The sequence below is a fragment of the Aspergillus welwitschiae genome (genome assembly GCF_003344945.1).
Source record: "Aspergillus welwitschiae strain CBS 139.54b unplaced genomic scaffold BDQ94scaffold_18, whole genome shotgun sequence".
Classification (NCBI taxonomy): Eukaryota; Fungi; Ascomycota; class Eurotiomycetes; order Eurotiales; family Aspergillaceae; genus Aspergillus; species Aspergillus welwitschiae.
Window position 1 is genome coordinate 603,021 of NW_020798712.1, and position 15,493 is coordinate 618,513.

At 49.1% G+C, this 15,493-nt stretch overlaps 7 protein-coding genes across 7 annotated transcripts; 3 read left to right on the top strand and 4 right to left on the bottom strand.

The window, feature by feature from the left end:
* Positions 1–52: 52 nt before the first annotated feature.
* efm7 (putative nicotinamide N-methyltransferase Nnt1) lies at positions 53–942 on the bottom strand (the record flags this gene model as incomplete). The annotated part of the gene is made up of 3 exons (XM_026771618.1): positions 53–118; positions 172–732; positions 793–942. The coding sequence occupies 3 exons, from the start codon at positions 940–942 to the stop codon at positions 53–55; spliced, it is 777 nt and encodes a 258-aa protein (XP_026625820.1).
* A 351-nt stretch (positions 943–1,293) lies between these two features.
* Positions 1,294–2,941, top strand: BDQ94DRAFT_145057 (uncharacterized protein). The gene has a single exon (XM_026766566.1). The coding sequence runs from the start codon at positions 2,003–2,005 to the stop codon at positions 2,402–2,404; it is 402 nt and encodes a 133-aa protein (XP_026625821.1). The 5' UTR covers positions 1,294–2,002; the 3' UTR covers positions 2,405–2,941.
* A 1,703-nt stretch (positions 2,942–4,644) lies between these two features.
* Positions 4,645–5,791, bottom strand: BDQ94DRAFT_41026 (uncharacterized protein). Its single transcript, XM_026775699.1, has one exon. It carries the CDS (start codon positions 5,447–5,449, stop codon positions 4,874–4,876), a length of 576 nt encoding a protein of 191 aa, XP_026625822.1. The 5' UTR covers positions 5,450–5,791; the 3' UTR covers positions 4,645–4,873.
* Positions 5,792–6,177: 386 nt separating this feature from the next.
* Positions 6,178–6,534, bottom strand: BDQ94DRAFT_145059 (uncharacterized protein). The gene has a single exon (XM_026766567.1). The coding sequence runs from the start codon at positions 6,377–6,379 to the stop codon at positions 6,188–6,190; it is 192 nt and encodes a 63-aa protein (XP_026625823.1). The 5' UTR covers positions 6,380–6,534; the 3' UTR covers positions 6,178–6,187.
* A 1,052-nt stretch (positions 6,535–7,586) lies between these two features.
* Positions 7,587–8,315, top strand: BDQ94DRAFT_145060 (uncharacterized protein). The gene has a single exon (XM_026766568.1). The coding sequence runs from the start codon at positions 8,076–8,078 to the stop codon at positions 8,256–8,258; it is 183 nt and encodes a 60-aa protein (XP_026625824.1). The 5' UTR covers positions 7,587–8,075; the 3' UTR covers positions 8,259–8,315.
* Positions 8,316–11,572: 3,257 nt separating this feature from the next.
* On the bottom strand, positions 11,573–13,155 carry BDQ94DRAFT_159921 (caspase family protein; the record flags this gene model as incomplete). Its single annotated transcript, XM_026769135.1, has 6 exons — positions 11,573–11,789; positions 11,849–12,166; positions 12,215–12,290; positions 12,338–12,748; positions 12,804–13,006; positions 13,064–13,155. 6 exons carry the CDS (start codon positions 13,153–13,155, stop codon positions 11,573–11,575), a joined length of 1,317 nt encoding a protein of 438 aa, XP_026625825.1.
* A 183-nt stretch (positions 13,156–13,338) lies between these two features.
* Positions 13,339–14,407, top strand: BDQ94DRAFT_41044 (uncharacterized protein). The gene has a single exon (XM_026775700.1). The coding sequence runs from the start codon at positions 13,522–13,524 to the stop codon at positions 14,062–14,064; it is 543 nt and encodes a 180-aa protein (XP_026625826.1). The 5' UTR covers positions 13,339–13,521; the 3' UTR covers positions 14,065–14,407.
* Positions 14,408–15,493: the final 1,086 nt, after the last annotated feature.

Below are 15,493 nucleotides of genomic sequence, written 5' to 3' on the forward strand. Positions count from 1 at the left end.
TCTCAAACCGAGTCATGACTCATAAGCTCATCCATTTTCCAACACCAGTGTGCTAATTCAACTCCTCGTCTGCCCAGCGGATCTCATATCCAAAGACCGTCCTTCTTAGACGTTCATCCTAGAGTGTATTAGCAAGATTACCAATCCACCACTTGGAGTAACAACACTTACACCTGGGTCATTCTCGAACAACACCTCATCCATAAGCTTCTCAAAAACCTTCGTTACTTTAAAGCCACTCTCTTCCGCCAGCGGGAAAAACTTCTCCGTCTTGGGCAACAGCCATGGCTCATACGGCGTAAAGATCACCAACGCCACAGCCTCCTTGGTCCGCTTCATGGTCTCCCGCATCGTCTTGATCAGATTCGGATGCTCCCGATGACTGTACACCACATCTGCCATGATGAGCACATCAAAGCCCGTCGCACCAGCGGGCAGGTACGCAAGCAGCGGCTCAACCGGGTTTCCCCATTTATATCCATCAACGTGGAGGGAGCCAGGGTTCGCGATCTGAGGAGCAGCCAATGAGGCATTGTAGCGCATGTTTCCGACGAGATCCAGGTCTGGGTAGTCGGTCATTACGCTTGTGCGGGCGCCCAGAATGGCACTGACAATACTCGGGACACCGGCGGCGGCACCGATTTCGAGGACATCCTTCCCCTCGATTAGTGTGCTGGCGCGTTCTTCGATGTAGTGGGAGCTGGTTCGGCCGGCGTTCCAGAGGAGGTTTCCCTAGAATGAGCGGTTAATGAGTGAAGCCGGGTGAAACATGAGGTACCAAGAGTGCCGTACGTAAAGAGGATGGCTACCAACGAGGCGCACGCGCACTTTTTGGCCGGAGAGCATGTGATGCTCTGCAAAGGTGGGCTCGGGCTCGGGTTCGTAGAAGCCCTCGGGGTCCTCGAACATAGCCCCCGTGTCGAAATTGTCCTCTTCCGCCATAGTGATCAGATGTGAGCCTAGCTCCAGCTGATGAACAGATCGATCTGATGAGGATAAGAATGTCGCATGATGGGCGATGGGGCGGTGATGCGCACCGAATAATGAATTCTCGAATGCGAATCCTAAGTGGAGTCTTTTTCGTGGTGGGGGAATACCGCAAGGGGACTAGCGCAGGTGACTGAGCAAGAGGGTAGTCACCTGACCTCACGTGACATTCAGCCGAGGCATCGCCGCGTAATACGGTCACGGTACCTGCATCTCTGAGGCAAACCCCGCGTGGGGTCGGGCGGAGAGACCGCCTCGCATACCGGCCGGGTAATTATCGGCGTTACCTTTTCGCGAAATTTTTGTGGTCGGCCTGGTTGCTTTGGTTGCTTTTCAATAGAAATGCAACAGTAAAGTAACTAGAGAGATCATTAGTAGTTCTGATAGTCTGATAGTTTCAGCTCCTCGCGACGGGGATTGTCGATCATCGTCAACTGAATTGATCTCCGCTTGACTAGCTCGATGATTGCCCTTTCCCCCTCCCTCGCTAACTTCCAGTATATTATCGCCTGATTGACCTTGCGTCCCAAAAGTACGACTCCGACCAATTGATCGCGGCGCCCCGACTATCTGTGACTATCGCGACCGTCCCTCACTTTCCGGTTCAGCGTCATCCGTTCGTGGAAATTCCACTTATCAGCCTTTAGCCTTGCCGGACGTCATACCGCGGCCTTCTGGGACGAGCCCCACGTGTTGCTACTTTTCCTTTGCTGGCTGGCGCTTTTTCTTCTTTCTCTTCTGCCGGCCTCTTTTCCCTCTTTCTTCTCTCTCATCACGCCATCTTCTATACGCCAGCGATCAGGCTAAGGCGACTAACGACTCCACCGAATCAGTCCACTCAACGATACCTTCTCTACGCCTGGACTGCGATCTCATCCCGCCAGCTGAGCCTAGCCTTTTGCTCCCTTGTCGCTCCCTTTCCATCGTGATCGCTGCCGCCCTCATAGACTCTCAAATCGATATCGTCCTTATCACCACCGCCTCTCCTCCACCATAGATATATAGAAACCACACCATGGACGGCTCGTCTCGCACTCTTACTCCCTTCAACCAACCTCAATCCACCGTACAAGTCTCTCCGGGATATTCATCACAACCTCAGAACACCCTGGGTCTCGCAGCCGCCGCCGCCGCAGCAGCAGTCAACAGCCAAACCGCCCAGATGCAGCTTCAATCTCAACACCCAACTGCAAACGCCAGCGAGCAACAAAACCTCACCGATATTTCACAAACCTCTGCTGCTGCTACTACAACGATGGCTCAGCCTGCAGCGGACACCTACCCCCACCAAGTCACTGGGTCGGGCGGTCCAACGGCGACAGCACCATTCTTGCGAGACTTCAGTCTCGTCGCAGAGGCAGCCAAGCGGGCACAAATGTCCGTGATGGTGCGAGATCTGGAGAGTGTGACGCTATAAATGGCCTCAGCTAGGAAAAGGGCATCTGACATCATTGATCATCTCGGGGTGGGAGCACGGGACCAATATGACTGATAGATTGGATGGGACCGTTGATGAGATAGAGGATATCTATCATCTCCATACAATTATTTCTTCTTTGATTAGAGAGGAGTGCGTGGTGTATATTTGCGGTTCATTTATCTCTGGGCGGGGTCGGGTGTTGTATTTTCCCTTTTTGGATTTGTCTCTTCAGTCTGCTTTACACCTCGGTTTACTTTCTTTTATCCTATCTACTCATCCCTTCTTGACAGGCTGATTCTCTGCGTTGGTTGAACTGCAATTTTTCTGATTGGCGAGCACATACATATTATATCATTTATTATTACTGTAGGTACAGGTACTTACTCCATTTTGTTCTGATTGTTTTTACTTCGATTGGCTACTACCACCACCACTCCTGTCTATTAATCTATCTATTCGAAATTAATCTATTCTTCCTTTCGGGCTTGACGGTCGGCGGAGTCCAAACCAATTCAGCCACTTCCCTACAGTGGAGTAGCACTTACCTACTTAGTACTTGATTAACCCCCTCATTTCGACATTCATCCCTTTCACTCCCATAGATTATTTATTTATGGTGTCATAATTCATTTCAAACCAAAAGCTTGACCCCTCCCAATAACGCCCGGACAGTTACTAGCCTAGTCCACTTAACTCCCTATGTACCAAGACTAAGCCATTTAACAGCCAGAAGATCAAAACCGGAAATTAAACAGGGAAGGACTAAGTACTACTAACCGCCCCTTTTCCAATTTCGCCCATCTGTACGACACCACTGTCCCACTTTACTTTCCCTGGTACTCGGAGACAGAGTATGCCGGCAAGTATCGAGTCTCCAGGTATGTACGTATTCCAGAAGCAACCAGTTAGTTAGTTAACCAACTAGTAGTGATCTGGGGATAGCCGAGTCATTCATCCATTCGTGCAACCGAACTTGTCTCCCTAACACTAGAGCATCACCCCTGCACTTCCCGGCGCTTAGGCACAGCATTGTTCTGGTACCTTCTTCTCCCTCCTCCCCTTCTGTTTTCTTTCGCCTAGAATAAATTTGGGAAGGTAAGGTAAACTTCCTTCGTTTCGTTCCCCGGAAATCCCGGAATTGCAGGGCAACTAAACCAAGTATTGGCTTGGATTTAAACCGTGAGGGGAAAAAGGAAAAAAACAAGGCAGAGACCCTTGTCACTTGTTCCTTTCCCCACTTACTACTTACTTACTTACTTTACAGGTTACCTACTAGTTACTTACTTACCTAGGAGAGTTACTCCATGATTAATGAACACGTTATGATGTTATTTTAGCTGCAACAATATTCCATCTGCAATACTACTATACTATTTAGCAACTTACTATGTACTTACTATCACCCCACCAGATCCTATTTCAATACGACAGGATAAGATACTAACTAGTATGTCGCGATAGCGATAACGAGGTGCAATTTACGGTTAAGCGCGGAGGGGTAATTTACGATAATGATAAATGATAATGATAACGATAAAACTAGGCAACTAACTGTGATAGTGATAAGTTGGTTGCATGCAGGTACATGGGTTAAATACGGGGTTGATTGGTTGTGCCTGGCGTGAGTGTGGGCGGATACGATGAACTGTTCTACTTCTATTCTTAGTGTGCTATACAGCAAGGTGACTGACTACTACTATTACTGCAGTGAGTAGTAGTTCTTTGGAACTCTTTTGTTTATTGATGCAGGTGTGTATAAAGAACTTTAATTTTTGTTTTGGTGGGGACGAAAGGCTATACAATGCCGCCCATGCAGTGGAAATGTATGATCATCAATCAATGTATATATACATGATCTATATACAGAAGTATACCCGACCACCGGGAGGTGTGAGGTAAGGAAGGGTATGTATATAAATACGTGTTTTGGTCGGAAGTGCAATTGCGATTCGTCTTCTGCTTGTAAGGGAAGCAAATGAAGAATGTGAAGCAGAACGGAAACCTGCATACCGAGGTAAAATCAAACAAAAACTCAAAGCAAGATAAACTTAACACCGAACACCGAGCTAATGCGGAAACCCAACCTTGTAAATGGGAATTGAAAATGAGAATTTGAAAAATGTATTCAATATTGAAAAGAAATGGACCCAATAAGGAAGGTATGGAGATGATTGTATGAGAGAATTGAAGAAGTGATGGAAGGAAGGACTTTTGACTGGTATTATAGATCAAAGGATCGAATGATGCTCGCCGCGCCGTGCTGAACTCCGATTATAAAGATGCGGTTTGGGTTCGTGGGTTGCATGCTTGGGTTGGGATGGGTCGGTTATGTTGGTACTTGTGGTGATGTATGTGCGGGGGGCGGCTGTCGGCGTCTATGTGTATTAACCCTCGTCGTGTCGATCAATTAGGATAATGGCGATAGCGATGGTGACAATGATGCAATTTCGAGAGTCGATGATGAGATTATATCTGAGTCGATGCCCCGATCAAATTGGGCTGCGAGATACTCCCGGCCTGACCCGGTGTCAACTTCTTTGACCGTTTCGATCCGAAAATGGAAAACCGCCGACTTAGCCTCCTGGAGGGCTCGGAGGCGAGTATCGAGAGGGGACGGGACCTCGGGGGCCGTGGTTCGGCCGCAACAGGCACATCCATAGAAGGCGAGGAGATCGAACCGCTCGATCCCGGGATTTCATCTATCCCGAAGATGGACTGGCGACGCTTGCTCCGAATCTTCTCGCTGCTGGGCTGGAGGGTCAAGTCTTCCTTGATGTCGTCGAGGGCGTGGGAAAAGCGACGCAGGAGCTTTGGCTTCTCAGCAATGGATGGCGCGCGCTCCTCCAAGCCGTACATTTGCAGAGGGGTCGAGTCCGGGACATCTTCCCTCACGGGGGTCGAGTAGTAGCGGGGGATCTTGTAGTGTTCCGGACGGCGGCGGGGAGCAGGAGGAAACCATACTTGATGGTGAGGAGGGTGTTGCGAGACGGGGCTGCCGGAGAAGGAGGAGCGAGAGGAGTCGGTTGACGAGGAGGTCAACATATTCTTTCGAATGTGGTGGGTTGTATACTAGGAACAGGTTGAGGGTGGGATAGGACTAGGCGGAAACGATAGTAAATAGATACTCCGGGGTAAGAGGATATAGGAGGAGTAGTAGTTGGGGGGAGTGGGAATGCAAGTATATTCAAGGCAATGCCGCGGAGGCTGAAGATGATCGAGGGAAGAAAAGACTGATGATAGAGCGGCAGGGGGTGGAAAAGAAACGAGAGAATCGGGTGGTGGTTAGTCCAACTCCAGACAAGTCAGACGGTTCGTCTGATCTCGGTGTAGGGATGGGATGGGATGGGGGTTAAAAAATACTTAATACAGGACTATAATTATAGCTCCCAAGCACTAGGAGAGAAAAAGTGGGGACTCGCGGAGTATTCACTGGCTTATTACAGACACAATGGATACCTTACCTGGGGGGGACTTTTTTTTTCCTGCGGCGTATTCCCGTGTAACCCGTACCGATCGTATGTTGGCCCTTTGTTGCCATTCTTTGTTGCGATGGCGCAGAAAGAGGAGACAGCGTGTGTTTGTGTCTGTACAGTCTAGTTTGACTGAACCAGACTTTTGCATCGCTTGGTTCCATCTCTCCTCTCCCCTCCCTCCCACTCCGGTGGTGCTCCGAAAGTGCTGGAGAACTCCGTGGATGGTGGACCAGCTCCAATTTCTCTGGTCTCCTCACTAGAAAAACTACGGTACGGAACATTTCAACTACTCCTGATCGAGATCCTGCTAATTGTCCTTCGACTGCCTTCCATCCATATCAGATCCTTGTCCTCCTAACCGCTCGGCTCGCCGTTTGCCGTTCCTAGGAACCCAGCCGATTGGAGTGAACCAACCGCCGTCACTTCTGGGGGATGACGCGGCGATTGAGGCGTCCACCAACGAAATCCAGCAGAGGATTGACAGGTTGATGGCTGGCATTCAGCTGTTTCTATGGATAGATATCAAGATGAAACATGCATTGGAGCATCGCTTGTGCAGCGCCTGCGTATGGGGGGTTATGCCGTTATGGATCGATACGTACGCGGATGATGCACACGACTGCGGCCCATGGACCCATGCTCCACGACAACGACTTTACTAGTAGTATCATCCCACCGGACACTGCGGATTAGCCAATGCGGTACGATTGGATCTGCTCTCTCTTTGTGTATGTGTGTATGTTTTGGAAAGGCAACTGTGTCGGTTATTGTTACTCTGTAGGCATCAATAATCAGAGACAGTCCGGTCGGAATGGCGAGATTTCTGTCCACTAGTCGAGAGAGCCGTCTACAACTACTGCTCCCTACTTGCATACTGGGAAGTACTTATGGATGGTAAAGCTTCCGTATTGGAGACTTGCAGGATACATTCATACGAGGTGCATACATGCATAGTGACATAAGTTAATGGGCTAATGGGTTAATGGGGTCATATAACGGGGGGCGGAGACCCCCTAGTAGGAGAGTCAGAACACCACGGCCTAAGTAGGCACTGACTCTGTGTTTTTTTCTTCTCTTTGCCTCTCTCGTAAAGCAGCAATAAACAATAATAATCTGTGTAAAACCCACGGGCTGCACTATGACCCAGAAAGGGCCAGAACTAACGGGCTTAGCGTGGAGGTGCAGAGCCAGCCACATTGCCCGTTGCCTGCAAGGTGAAACACCCTCCACTCCATCCAGCTCCATCCATCAGCATCGACGAATCAGATGCAGCCACTAGCGCTAAATCGGGGCTGGGCCATGATCTCATCGGGTCCTCACGGCTGCTGCGGGTGGGTCCGGACACGGGCATGTGCGTAGCATTGCACAGGGATTGGCCTGCGATGTAGGCGTGACTCCGTCCCGCTCGTAACTGACTTTGGCCTAGGAGGGAAGGTCTGAGGTTTTCTAGCGAGCTCCCACTCCCTCGCTAACTTACTCGTATAGTGCTTACTATCCCCGAAGCAGTAATATCTCAAGGCCAAGAAATTTTAAGGAAATGAGCTTCAAGGGTGTGGCCCCCCTGTTCATGAATCGCTCCGGGGAAATTGGCAATCTTGCATTTGCCCTGAAAAATAAATAATAAATAGTTTTAGGCGCTTTGTGGTTGGTTTAAAATCTGCTGGGTGGACGCCGTCCTGAACCCGAAGGAGCGGCTGCTGGCGTCCCATTTAGAAAAAGCCAACTGGGGCCATGTCTGGACGCATTTGCCAATGGCAGCGGGCCAAGCTGCCACGGCAGCCAGCTGGACATTTTTTTTCACTCAACTTTAATAGCCCCGATCAGCCGTGGTTCGCCGATCACGGCACCTTATTGACATGATATCTGCGGCTCAATGGAACCGCAGTACCATAGTATTGTTAAATCAGTAATTATCTTTGTTACTGTTTTGGCATTACGTTGTCCCCATAGACTCGGATGGTGTGATTACCAATTTTCAGTGCCTCTGTTGCGCGAGTCGCTACAGCTTCCTTTGCTGTCTCAATGAATGCAGTCTAGAGACGGTAAGTGCCATGAGCGCTGGTCATTCATTACTCAACTCGGAAACCAACTCCGGCTCCGACTGAGCTTGGATCCCATGCAGTACGAAGTGGTGGTGGATACTATTTCTGTTCCTCTGCTTCTCACACAGCCTGCCTTTCATCGCCTTCCGAGTCATGGAAGTCTGCGCAAGCACCACCTCAGCCATCACGCCTTTTCCGATGTCTCACCTGCATCAATACCAAGCTTTGTCATTTGTGAGGATCGCTGGTCAGAGTTTTTCAGCAAGTGGACTCGGGCAGATCAACCGAGCGGTCATGTTGAGTCCTTTTCCCCGAGAATACGGAATGATTTTTTGACACGACATTGGTTTGTTGTCACCAGGCAGAAGTATAATACTTTACCTCCAGCCAGCCAGCTAGCCTGCTAGTTCCGTCTTACGGCTATGCGATGTGCCGTACAGCCACCGCTCCGGATCTCCACCTTAGTCAACGCTTTTCTGCGCATCTTCCGACCTCCGATGGAGCCTTGGACAAAGCGCAGGCGCGAATGACGCGTTACTTGTTTCGCATCGCACATTGTTCCGTATATCAAGTGGCGAGATTACTTTCAGATCCTGTGGGTTGCGACTGACCTCGGATCTGGCCTGGCCCGTCATGCTCCATACCCTCGCGAGTCGCAACAAGCGCTACGGGTTGTTTACAAATCTCGGATCTAGCCACGATCCCGCCTGAGTGGATCAGATGGGTCACACTGATATTGCACCCTACACAGTACCAAGCATCGATTGCGGTTGATTTTGGACTGCTCAGATCGTTCTTGTGAGCTAACTAGTGAACTCAGTTCTTCGATCTTGCGGTTGAATGATGCTCTGGAATATGTCTGATCATATATGCTCATTGACACTAAAAATGCAGCAATAGACCTTGCGCAATGGAGGCTAGCGAATGATGCAGCAAAGGCTGGTATCAGTTGTCTTGACCCTTCGCTTTTCTGTCCGGGAGAATGCAAACGAGACGCACATTATCTGCCGCAGCATCCAGCTACTTTCAGCTCTCTGCCGAGGCGACTAGAGCTCTAATTAGGCATGTTTGGCGACCAAAGTGCATGGCATTATTAAATGAGCCATTGTACGAGCCGTCGTTCGAGACACGGCATAACGAATCTGAGATGAGAAGTTCGGACCCTGCGAACCCAACCCAGTCCACACGAATATACTATCTCGCCAGCCAAGAGATTATATTACCCTTATCCACAAGCTAAGTGCAGGAACCATTGCAGAGATTTACCGGCACACTGTACTCCACCAAACGGCGCAAGCACAGCTCCCTTGACAAGAACGATCTATTTTGTTCAAAGAAGCTCACCGCAACCGGGATTCAGTATACTATTCTTGGTGGGTTCTGTACTACATCGCCTAACCAAGTATCTACCATCGATGTCACCTCTGCCCCATCCTCGGTACAACCAACAACCAACACAGCAAACAAAACCCCTCAACGCCCAGCCATTTCATCTCATCTCATCTCATCTCATCTGAGATTTTCTAGCGTTATACAACAGCGCAGATCACGCACCAGCCTTACTTACTCAGAGTTCCCCACCCGACCCAGCCACGGACGACATCGAGTCAGATATAGTGGAGTTCAATTTGCATCTGATAGATTAGCAGTAGAGACTACTACGTGCCGATAATCCCGATATCCTCAGCCCCTATTGTAGTAAACTACTAATCAATTTCGTTACTCGAGTGCAAAATCTTCACAATCCCCTATCCCGTAAATTAGACTAGATACTTAGTTCATGGTATACGAAATGAGGACCCGGAAAACCCGACCCCACCCTCCCACTGAGTAAGACGAACATCAGCCCGACGGCAACCCACTGAACAAACACCCTTGCCAAGAGAAACAGACTGAAACAGGGGGCCGCAGCGGAGATTGCTGGCATTATGTCTGTATCTTACTTTTGTAATTCTTCATACTGAGAAATTACCTCGTATGGGAAATACTCTCAAATTAATTAATCATACACAGGGCAACCAAGATATACTACATACATAGTTGAAATCAATGATCATTTTTCTATCCATTCATCCATATGTAAGGCTGTACATATATTATCTGCTTATACCCCCAGTAACTCGAAGAATTTGCCTGCATATTATCAATACCCTTAGATGCTGAATACTAGGAAGAAAGTAGGCAGATATGCATAAATCTCCGGGAGGGGAGGGGGTGTATTTAATTAACTTCTGCGACTGCTACTGTAACAGTTAGCCGAAGCAGTATGTACGTCAATACTACATTAAACTGCCCGGCATATATGTGCATACAAAGAGGCCATTTATAGTAGTAGTAGTACTGGTGGTGGTTATTGCTATATATACCTGAATCAAACAGCAGGTGTCTTAGACATCATGATGGGAGGTGCTTGCTCAGCCACAATAGGCTGATACTTTAGACTCTTGGAAATACTAGTAGTAGTGAGTAGTTCAGTGTCGAAGGAATAACTACTACCGTGTAATTAGTACTACTTGTGTATATGTTAGTTGCTTGGTAGTTAACCAACATTACTACGACAGTCGCGAGTTTAGTACTCACTTACTACTTGTATATTATACATAGAGCAACAGAGTATACTGCTATATAGTATCAAACCTACACACGATACTATTACCACTCAGCATAGCACAACCCATCACAAAGACTATATAAATAGATCTACACTGAATAGTATTTACTTCACCCTACTCGTTATAATACCACTACCTGGACCCACTACCCAACCTCAACAACTACTTATAACAAAAATCCCCCTTCCTAGTAAGTAAGCAAGTAACCAAGTAATACCGACATGGAACCCCAATATAACCTATCACATCTAACCCCTAATTAATTAACTAGTACGGAGTACTTGTATCCGCTTACTCACCCCACACGGACTCCCAAGATATTTATGATCTGACCCCAGACATGACAGATCTCAAGCAAGGCGTGCGAATCACCAAAAAGGGGGAATATAGATCGCTAGTTCAGTCAAGATCTGTTAATTCTGTTAGGTAATAATATTAACATTTATTCAATAATTAGTTGGGGTACGGAGAATATTGGCATCCATATATCTACCATCTACCTGTGTATATGTGATCTGGGGGTTTTAGTGGGGATTATTCGCCAGGTAATTAAATGACGTGACATACTAGTACTTGGTACGTGTATGGCTATGATACTCAATAGTTGGTATATCTGGAAGATGCATAGTGTAATACAATGGAGCTGTATGGTATGTGGTTGTTGTGTTGCCTAAAAGTGGTGGCCATATAGAATCGCCAAGGAACTATTTTCTGAGTCTGATAAATGTGGCTTGGGAAGTGTTGGTGGCGTAGCTGGAGTGTTTGAAGTTCAGACAGGTACAAGGGAGCACAGTAAGTTTATAGCATCAATAGCGTTCGGAGTATTTCCACCCCCGTGGTTTCATTGTGTACAGTAAATATGTAATACCTCATTCATTCAATACTGTCATGATAAAAATGAAAATTCCGAAACTCCATAGTTTGAGAGTTTATATATGCACATGTAAAGTATGGACCAAAAATCACCTCTCGCTATGCATCGTGTTGCGTGATCGTCTCACATCACAAAAAGCAAATTGGTATCTAACCGGCAATCAGTTAGTCAATCTCCGTCCTCGGAGGAACTAGTGATGTATTGCACATACCTAATGGATGACTGCAGCTCAGCTGCGGCTTCTGCGTATATTTCCCCTCCAGTTCATTGCGGATCGAGTTGAGCAATTGCAGGTAGCTCTGGTTTGGCCGTTGCTGCAAGGTTTTGATAAAAGCCCAGCTCAGGGCTCCGCGGGCTTCACCGTCTTGGAATGTATCCGCACTATAGGTTGATAGTAAGTAGGTGAACGAGAGATGAAATCGGTGGATAGGGCTACTTACGAGGTTTGGGTGTCCTTGGAGCCGGAGAACATGACCACGTCGGCGGGCGAGGTCTTTGTCATGACAGTCCGTTGGCGCGCCGTGTCGCCGTTGGCGGCCTTCTTGAAAAAGCCAATAGCAGTTTGCGCGACACTGCTGAGATCGCCTTTGCCGTAGGAGTTGATGGCGCTGAATAGGTCCATCGCTGCTTCCTTAGCCAGGTTGGGTTCCTTCAGAATACCTTGCGTGGAATAGACGTAGGGGAGATCGAGTGCGGTTCCAGAGTGGCAAGAGTCAAAAATGGCGGTTAGACGGACACCGGGGCGTAGTGGACGAACCCTGGACTGTCAGTATTGACGAGGAGGGAAATCACGAAGGGTTGCTTACATGATGGCGTGCATATCATCATCCACGATATGTCCTGCGGTGCGGTAGTCGAGCGGGTAAATAACATCATCGTAGCCTGAGATGTCAGTAACAATCTTCTTAATTTCCTCGGGTGCGCCTTACCGTCTTCCTCGTCACCATCAAGGTCGGGTGTACGACCACCATGTCCCGAAAAATGGATGAAGAGAGAGTCGTTGGGCTGCGCGTCCTTCACCAGCCATTGCATGGCCCTAAGGATATTGGCCTTGTTGGGTATACTCATCGGGTTTTTCTGATCATCCGTGAGGATGACCATGTCCTCCCTCCGATACCCATACTTCTCGTTCAGAAAGGTTGACATGTTGGTCACATCGTTGATACACCCGCGCAGCTGGTTTGGCTGTCCGATGTAATTAATACCAATTAGGAGGGCTTTACGCCGACCGGTACAGTTGGAATACTGGAAGCGGTAATTGGATGGGGCGCCCCTGCCAAAGTGCTGCGACTCCTGAGGCGGGCGGGGCGGGAGGTTCTGACCCCATGACGGCGAGTGGTCTAGATGAAGTTAATATGGCTTGAGTCACATATTGATATGGAAGAACTCTCTTACTGTGATAAGACCGTTGATGAGGCGAGGATGATTGAGGGGGCGGCGTACGGGTATGGTGCTGGCCGTAGTAAGGAGAAGGTGCCGGGGACGGGTAACTACCCGGGGGAGGATAGTAGTGAGATGGCGGGGGGCCGGGCGGCGGTGCGTAATGCGAAGTCGGGGGTGGGCCAGGAGGAGGTTGGTATTGCGCGTTGGACGAGTATCTGGAGAGGCTGGTTAGGGGGTCATTTGCGCATGGACTTCCTGGCGAAGAGGCTTACGGGTAAGGATAGGATGATGGCGGGGGTTGTCCCCACGATTGTTGACGAGGGTAGTCACCAGACCAACCCTGGTGGGAGTGGTGGTAGTACATCAGACGGGTGAGGGGAAGTGTGCCGTGAGCGGGGGAGTCGCAAAGCAATTAATATGACTTCAGAGACGATCGAGGGTATAAGAGTAAGCGACGAGGGGAAATGGTGGTCTGTGTGTTTGTGCGGAGATACAGAGACAGTGGGGAGGGTCTGTCGAGAACCGGTCCACCGGGTGTACGCTGATGAACTTGGGAAAGGAACCTGGACTATTCTGGGGGATCTAGAGAGCACGCGAGGATCTCGAATGACTTTATTGCAAGAAAAGAAAAGAAAAGAAAAGGGAAGGGGGGAGAAGGGAAGAAAAACGGTGAACGGGTGGGATTTAAGCAGGATGAATTGGATTCCCTGGCCCGTCACAGGGCTGGCTGATGGCCCGTTCTCCACTGCCCGAGTTGAGTTGTTATTGGCTCGGTGATGGCTGCGTGGGTCGTGCACGAAGCGTAGGGCAGAAAGAAAGGATGGAAATGGCTTTGGAAGTCGTGGCATTGGAGGGGTTCGGCTTTATCGGCATCTCCTCATTCCCCCCTTTGTGTCTTTCCCTCGTTATCGGCTGCTTATCCTTGGAGGCTCTCAAAGATGACAGAAGGTACTTAGCCCCTATTCTGGATGTTTCGATGCACATACACCACTCTTCTAATCTTCTTCACCTTTTTGAGGTCGTTTCACCTGACCAACCACCTGGCCGGTTTCGTTGCCGATCCATCTCAATTTTAATGTGGCTGCAGGCAGTAGTAGTACTACTAGGAGGAATCATAGTTCATCTCACCCAAAGACTGGGCCTCTTATCGTCTTCCATGGAACCACCGCCTCCAGTTCCTCCCCGCTTGTCCATTCGGGGCAACTTTCCGGAATGTTCGCTGCAGCCCTCTTTTAGGCACCAGCCAATCCCCTTGGATGTTGCCCAGTCGTAGTACTTTGTAAGTTTGCCCGCCAATGCTGGTCACGCTGGGCGGTGTCCCCCTACATGCATTGCTGATAGGTCTGCACTGCCCCCCTAGGCAATGAAGTACTTGCAACATGGCGGGTAGGGCGATCAATAATTGTGCTGTGCAAACTTGGCCGGGCGTTGAAGATCTGGGGTCACCTGGGAAAACGTGACCAATCCACCAGATCAAAAATTGGGGCACTGGAGTGGCGCGGGGCATTAGTGTGAAGTAGTTGTAGTTAGTAACTATCTTTGCATCATCATCATCATCTGCTCTAGCTGCACTACTACCGATTCTTTCGGTCGGTCTTTCAGTTAGTTCTGCAGGATCCATCCTAATCGGTGAGTCGTGGTGGTTGGACAAGCATGGTTTTATACATCTTCGCACCACAGTCTTGCTCTGGCGGTGTCACCTGACACCTGAGGATGCTGTCATCCGGACATGACACTCGTCAAGTCTGCATATCCCTGGCCTCCTGGTATCTCCAGGTTACGCAATCCTCGCCACAGGTAGAGTACAGTCAGCTTGGCACCGCATACCCTTGAGTACCTTTGAGTTTCCCACATGCATTGCTTTTTATTCTTCTGCTTGACTTGTCTCCTGGGATATGCTTCTTTCTCAGCAACTTGAACCAGGAGTTCTATTAGCCGTGTCAAGGTAATTCAACCAGCATGCATTCGAAGAGACAATCCGAAAACAGGTGTTCGAAACCAGCAGTGAACATAATGTTGTGCTCCGCTTAAATATGTTCTATCGCCAAGGTAAATGGTGTCTTGACCCTGCCTCAATTCAATCGGCTCAAGGAAATCTTCCCCTACGGAGCCTTTTAAGTAACCTGGTCGGCCTACGACTTATCGACACGCTGACTGTGGCCCTCTCTCAGACTAACTAACTGACATTTGCTCCGCACATTGATTGTCGGCTAGCCTTGCCTCTCGTGACCGCATCTTGGCGCTTGACCACAATCAGCATGGCGTGCGCCCTTCACAGCAACAACAACAGTCATCAAGCGAAGCAAGCAGCAGCAATGCTCACCTCATTCGCCCGGACTTCCATGGATCCAGGATCCGCGAGGTCCGCATGCTCTGTGCCATTCCTTGGCCGGCCGATATGCGCACCCTTGGCCCCCAAGGCAAGTCTTGCGATCATCGAGCATCGTGAGATTGTGCTTTGCGGGATAAGCCGCAGTGATCGTCCACGATGACGGCAGCAATGTATAGATCACAATCACCCCCGCAGTCACAGAGAAGAAATAATAAACATGGCAAGTGCTTATCTCTACCGGCATATATCCTATTGGCAGCAGAACATGCCACGGACCACGCGTTGTTGCACGTTTGGGGCAATCGACAAGGCTGTTAGCAAGCAAGCAAGTGATCCCGCATCACCTCGACCACAAGTGCTTACCCATCAA